The 7500-nt window shown below is 39.3% G+C and overlaps 1 protein-coding gene across 1 annotated transcript in view; it reads left to right on the top strand.

The window, feature by feature from the left end:
* Positions 1-7500, top strand: part of LOC119579540 (oplophorus-luciferin 2-monooxygenase non-catalytic subunit-like) — a 20958-nt gene that overhangs the window by 10244 nt on the left and 3214 nt on the right. Inside the window, exon 2 of the mRNA XM_037927441.1 lies at positions 7010-7125. Coding sequence (XP_037783369.1) covers positions 7010-7125 — 116 coding nt within the window. The remainder of the gene's footprint in view (positions 1-7009; positions 7126-7500) is intronic.

The raw sequence follows: 7500 nt of genomic DNA, 5'->3' as shown, positions 1-7500 counted from the left end.
CTTGGGTTCATGTGTTTTCTCTCAAGTCTCCTAACATTCCTCTAATCTTAGATTTAGATAGAAAGATGCATCTGATCAAGTTAATCGAAAAATGCCAAGTTTTTGACGCACGTATTATAACTGTGACGCAAATGTGTGTGATAGGGTTTCTCTTCTTGAAGTCAAGAATGTTTTTTTTCTTGTAATAAGGATTTTTCTATGCTTGATTCGCGTAGTGAAAAGAGGACGAGTTCATTCTGTGGCAGATATTGTGTGTGTGTGTATATATATATATGTATATATATATATATATATATATATATATATATATATATATATATATATATATGTATATATATATACATATATATATACATACATATATATATATATATATATATATATATATATATATATATATATATATATATTGTGTGTGTGTGTGAGTGTGTGTGTGTGTGTGTGTGTGTGTGTGTGTGTGTGTGTGTACATATATACATATATATTATTTATATTATATATATATATTATACACACACACACACACACACACACACACACACACACACACACATACACACACACACACACACACCACACACATACACACACACATACACACACACACACACACACACACACACACACACACACACACACACACACACACACACACACACACACACACACACACACACACACACACATACACACACACACACACATATATATATATATATATATATATATATATATATATATATATATATATATATATATATACATAATATATATATATATATATATATATATATATATATATATATATATATATATATATATATATATATATATATATATATATATATACATATTCTTCTTCTTTTAACGGTAGGTTCATGTCTGAGCCGCCGTGGTCACAGCATGATACTTAATTGTAGTTTTCATGTTGTGATGCTCTTGGAGTGAGTACGTGGTAGGGTCCCCAGTTCCTTTCCACGGAGAGTGCCGGTGGTACCTTTTTTAGGTAATCAATCTCTCTATTTATCCGGGCTTGGGACCAGCACTTTGACTTGGGCTGGCTTGGCCACCCAGTGGCTAGGTAGGCAATCAAGGTGAAGTTCCTTGCCCAAGGGAACAACATGGCGGCCGGTGACTCGAACCCTCGAATTCAGATTGCCGTCGTGACAGTGTTGAGTCCGACGCTCTAACCATTCGGCCACCGTGGCCTTGACGATCATGGGCTTCCATGATTTTTTTCTTAGCAATTTAGAGCGGTGGTTTGCCATTGCCTTCCGCCCGGTGTTTTTTTATCGAGTCACCATCTCTATTTACCCGGCACTGACTTGAGCTATGTATACATATATACATATATATATATATATATATATATATATATATATATATATATATACATATATAACATATATATGAATATATATATATATATATATATATATATATATATATATATATATATATACACGTATATAGGTAAATATAGATATAGCTATAGATAATATCTATCGTAATAGCTGTTACATAACATCAGTGATCACGCAATAAAACATGTTTCGTCATGTCACGTAATGAAGGGAACTTGTGCACTTGCTTGAAAAAAAAAATCCATTTCACTTCCTGGAGCGATAAGTCATAAGAGGAGAGTTCACACTGTGCCAAGTTATTATCCCGTGGCAGTATTTAGATAGATAAACAGTGCCATAGCGTGCATGTTAGAAAATATAAGTATCTAGACAGGTGTTTATACGTTTTTGTGTGTGCGTGTGTGTATGTGTGACTTTGTGTGTTTGCACGTGTGTGTGTGTGTGTGTGTGTGTGTGTGTGTGTGTGTGTGTGTGTGGGTGTGGGTGGGTGTAGGTGGGTGTGTCTGTGTTTGTGTCTGTGAAAGAAAGAAGAGACTAATAAACGCAATTAAGTCTACTAGAAAGCATTTCAAATGTGTGTTAAGTCGGGAACTCGAACATTTCAATCTGCCAATACAGCAAGATACATGCCCTGAAATTGCAGGTGAAATCGTAAACCCACGTAGCGGGAGAAAGAGGACTCAGGAGCTCCCATCTCCATGAATCGTGTGCCCTTCCGATACAGAAGAGACAAAGGAAACTGCTGACACGCCGCTATACGGATCCGCGGCCCTGGTCGACCTACAAATGACCATCAAGACAACGTGAGTTGAAAAGCAGAGTAGCAAAATCTTTAACCGGAAAAACTCAGTGGTTGCCGCAGGAGTTAAGGTAAGGTACACCCCTCCTGCTGCTGCTAGGAGAACGAATCTTTAGCCAAAGACGCTGTTCTTTCCCCTTGAAGACCTTTCCGAGGTACTGAGGATGGGAATCAAGGGGAGGTCCGAAGCGGTGAGGGCGGGACGTGGAGCGGCTTGCGTGACCGAAAAAAATGAAAAATTGAAAGGAAATCTGATTCCATACTATAGGGAAGTAAAGGGGATTGTAAATCCACTTCGTTTAATCAGAACATCCTTCACGAATGCTTACAGAAAAAAGCCATCAGGGATGAAATGGCTACTGCGTCCTCAGCCAGAGGATCGACCCCAAACCAAATTCGGGTCCTGAGAGACCGCCAAAGCCGCTCGAAAACACAACAGTGAGGAAGCTTTCGTTTCACGTCATCATTGCAGAGGAGCAGAAAGCGTAGTCTGCTGTTATGAAGCACTGTCTTTGAATGAGAAGGTAAGAAAATCCTCCAGCATAATTTAGGGGATGGAAAAGGATCATGAGGGAGCAGCCATATTTGAATGACAAGGCCACTGCGCCTCGCAAGCTGGCAGACGGCTGAAGCATACTGGTGCATTGCACCATCATCTCTGCAGATCCTCCACTGCAAGTGCGGAATAGCCAAGAGGCTCCAACAGGTGCAGCGCGTTGGCAGACATCCTTGAAGGTCACCAAGAGAGATGGGTAACTTGGTGATGACCAAACACTTAAAGAAACCCTCTGTTCCCAGCCTTTATAAGGTGACATCGAGGCAACATCTGCAGCCACTCTCCCCAGGTGGACATAAATCTGACCTTGAACCCTGGGGAAAGAAATACTAGGTACTGGCAATGCGTACCTAGAGGTTTGCATTGCCACTTCACATGGACATACACGAATGAAACGCCATACAGTTATTAGTCTTTCTCTACATGGGTCCCACCAAGAGTGACACTTCTCCTATCGTTTTATGCAGGTACACCCCCTGTTGTTGTGTTTGAAGCCATGAATTAACTTCAAGAATCAGTGACTCATCATCTTAAAACGTTTGCCCCTCAAAAATGACTTCATGGACGGTAGGAGGTGAAAGTCAGATGTTGCACGGTCAAGAAAATAAGGAGGGTGCGGAACTATGTTGAAACCACAGGACCACGCTTCCATTTGGGCAATGTGAGAGTTGTGAATAGGGGCGCTCTCTTGTAGTAGGTGGACAACTTTGGTCAACATTCCATGCCTCTTGGTTTTGGATAGCCTCCCTCAGTTTCTGTAGCAGTAAAGCGTAGCAAGCTCCTGTAACTATAGTACCTTTTGCCAGGATATCCATCATCACTACTCCATGCTTGTCCTAAAATACTGAGAGCATGACCTTGCCTGCCGAGGGTGCAGCACATCAAAGTGCTTCCAGTGCTTTGACTGGGCCTTAATTTCTGGATCATAGTGATGGACCCAAGTTTCATCCTGCATAATTAGTCTGTCAAAAAGTCCTCTCGATTTTCTTGGCACGTGGCTAAAAGAGCCTTGGAAAAATGAACTCGTTCCTGCTTCTGTGAGTAGCCTGGGAACGCACTAAGCAGACATCAGCATAAGCAGATGGTCATGAGTGATTTTGTCCACAGACCCAACAATAATCTTACATCTTGGGCTAGCTGACGCACGGCGGTCTTCCAAAATGGCAATCTCCACTTGAGGGATGGTGTTCTCATCAATGTCAGACTGGCTTCGCTTTGGGATAGGAACCGTTTCCACAGATCACCAACCATACCAGAACTGGCAATGCTAATGTTTAACAACGTCATATGATGGGGCATCCTCCTATAAGTTGCTTTAATTTCATCGAAGGTCTCTTGTGGTGCGTGAGACCATTCAAGTATAAAATCCTGATCACTGCTCGATACTCCACTGGTTCCATCTTCACACCGTATTGCACCTTCACCGCTGTAACAGAAGCATGTTATGAGTTAAGGACAAGGAATCAACAGATGATCTATAGAGATGTATATGATTTTGCATGTGAAATTTCAGCCTTCCTAGGATAAGCGGAAGTGGGTCAGGGGAAATCTTTAATGAGCACCCCTAGTAGATAGATAGACTGATCTATTTCATTTAGTTAGGCGTATACCAGTCTAACGCACTGCAAAACGTCAACGTTAACACGGCTAACCCACGCATCGCTCAAACAGACGCAGTTCCGAGTTGCTCCTGCTTGGCCTATCGGGACCTGGCATGGGCGGGAGTCTTTCCTGCGGCTTCCCTTATCGCTTAATATCAGACGCATCCTCCCTTCTGGCCAGGGCGTGTGAGAGGTGTTATCGCCGCCCGATGCCGCTTGACGCAAATGGGGTTTGATAATTGATATTACATTGCTGTTATCTCTCCGCCGTGAGATAGTTGTTCCGAACGAATCACGCTTCTTTGGTGAAGAGTGATATGGCAGGTGTTTCAATGGACGCCTTTTGTTTTTTATTATGATTGATTGTTTTATTGCATCATTCTCGCTTCAAAAATATTAGTATTTTTGTTATATATATATATATATATATATATATATATATATATATATATATATATATATATATATATACATGCACGCATGCACATACACACACACACACACACACACACACACACACACACACACACACACACACACACACACACACACACACACACACACACACACACACACACACACACAAACTATGTATGTGTGTGTGTGTGTTTGTGTGAGCGTGTGTCTGTATGTGTGTGGGTGTACATTTGTCAATGTCCAAGAGCTTGTCCTTGTACAAGTGTATGCATTATCATACCTGTAATCAGTCTGAGACAAAGACTGACTTAAAAGATAAATATCAACACAGTTCGTGACCAGCAACAGAATTAAAAAACTAATTACCTCCATAGACGTTAATCATGGAAATATCAAGACCATCCCCACATCCATTTCAAATAACCTCTCAAATCGTGGCGCTATCTCCCAGTGCTATCTCCTCAGGTCCATTCATGAGAACTAAATCAGGATTCCTTCCACACAAAAAAAAAAAGAAAAAAAAAAAAAACTCGAGTAGATGCAATAAGATAGAAAAGGAAATATTGAAAAAAAGCGAATCTCCTTCCTTCAATTTCGTAAGATGAAGAATCGGCACCTATTGAAGCTTAATGAATGATAAGACGATAAACTATGATGGGACGCAGCTGGTGGTAAACTTGTGACCTGATAACTGTGATAGTTCTTATCAAATCATCAGTATATATTTTTTGCTACTACTGTTGTTATTGTTGACATTTTTGTTATTATTATTACTGGTGCCTTAACTATAGTTTTCAGTATCATGATAGTATCATCACTATTAACATCACTATTACCATTGTCATAATTATTATTGGTAGTAGTAGTATCATTATTATTGTTTATTATCATTATCATCATTATTATTGTTTATTGTTTTATTATTATTATTATTATTATTATTACTATTATCATTATTATTATTATCATCATCATTATTATTACTATTATCTTTATTGTTGTTTCATTATTATCATTATCGTTACTGTTATAGTCATTATTATTATTATTATTATTATTTTCATTATTGATTTCCTGTTAATGTTGTTGCCTTGTTATTGTTATCAACTGATGAGTTTTTATCTGTAATTTTAAACTGTGTGTTCAGTGCATGTTAGTAAATGTTCTTTCTTGTCAGTATAATTTTCCATCGTGTGTCTTCGATAACTCCCTATCTATCTATGTACCTATCTGTCCATCTACCTATGTATGTATATATGTATGTATGTATGTATATATATGTGTGTGTATATATGTGTGTGTGTGTGTGTATTGTAGATATTATAGATAAATTATATACACAATATATATAGATAGATAAATACATTTACTGTGAAACCGATTTCGTGCCAGCGCGGTGTACTGGCCTGATATTCGCTGTATAAAAACTTGCTCGGGTGAAATCGACCAGAGGCAATAACTGCAGTCGAAGGACCACGTACACGAAAAGATGTGGAAAAGTGTCACGAAAACCACGAAATTCAAATTAAAACTGACAAACTGCGGTCACGTGCAATATAGAAAACAGAGAGACAAATCGTGGCCGTCGCTTTAGCACCAAATCATCGTTGTCAAGTGCATTTCTTGAGAGATAACACGAGTAAGTTCTCAAGACATAATTCATTATTCGAGCTTCCATGAAGGTCGTTATTTGCCGCCGCCGAGTCAGCTGTGATTGAAAGCCAAGGTCGACATTTCTCGCCAGCATACCATGTGGTTATCTCTTCACAGTGTTTTTGTGGAATTAAAAACACCCAAAAGGCTTTCAGAATGTTATTATTTTCAGTACATTTGTAGTGATTGCGTGTTTGATTGATAAGGGGAACTTCCGACAATCATCTGTTATAGGTATCGAAGGGACGTTGATACACGTATCTGAAAGCTGATTGATTGATGTTGGGTCATGTTGACAGGTGAGTGTTTGTCTGAATTTTTTTTTTTCTTTTTTTTCGATAACGTATTTTCGTCTCTCTCTCTCTCTCTCTCTCTCTCTCTCTCTCTCTCTCTCTCTCTCTCTCTCTCTCTCTCTCTCTCTCTCTCTCTCTCTCTCTCTCTCTCTCTCTCTCTCTCTCTCTCTCTCTAACTCTCTCTCTCACTCTCCATCTATCTATCCCCTTCTCTTTCTCTCCCTCACTTTCACTCAGCTCAAGCAGCCTCATTTTCACAACGAAAGCAACTCTTAATCACCCTCTTCCCCACCCCACACAACACACCGTGCATTATTTTTTTCCAGTGTACGTGCAAGGACAGCGGCCAGGCAGAATTGGTATGCGGGGCAGAACTCACCTCGTGCTCACAGCTCACGGAAATACTAAACAAGCAGGTCTTTCCTACCTCACACTACTATAAGTAAGTAAAAAGTTGTACGCAATTTTTTTTTCTTTCTCTCTCTTATTTTCTTTAGTTTTTCTTCTGTGATCCATTCCTCTTGCGTGAAAATAGCACTGTATTTTTTTTTCTTTTTCTTTTTTCACGAGACAACTTTTTTCAGTACCCAATCGCGTCTAAATGTCATTAAATGTCATCCCTACGCTTACTGGCTTTAAAACTAAATTAATTTCTTTTTCTTCCTTAGTTGCTTTTCTTTTTAGAAAATATGTAATAAAACTAGCATATTCTCTCTCTCTCTCTCTCTCTCTCTCTCTCTCTCTCTCTCTCTCTCTCTCTCTCTCTCTCTCTCTCTCTCTCTCTCTCTCTCTCTCTCTCTCTCTCTCTCTCTCTCTC

Source organism: Penaeus monodon, chromosome 12, assembly GCF_015228065.2.
Source record: "Penaeus monodon isolate SGIC_2016 chromosome 12, NSTDA_Pmon_1, whole genome shotgun sequence".
NCBI classification, from domain to species: domain Eukaryota; kingdom Metazoa; phylum Arthropoda; class Malacostraca; order Decapoda; family Penaeidae; genus Penaeus; species Penaeus monodon.
The sequence above is the reverse complement of the archived record's forward strand: the minus strand, read 5'-3'. Positions and strand labels throughout refer to the sequence as shown.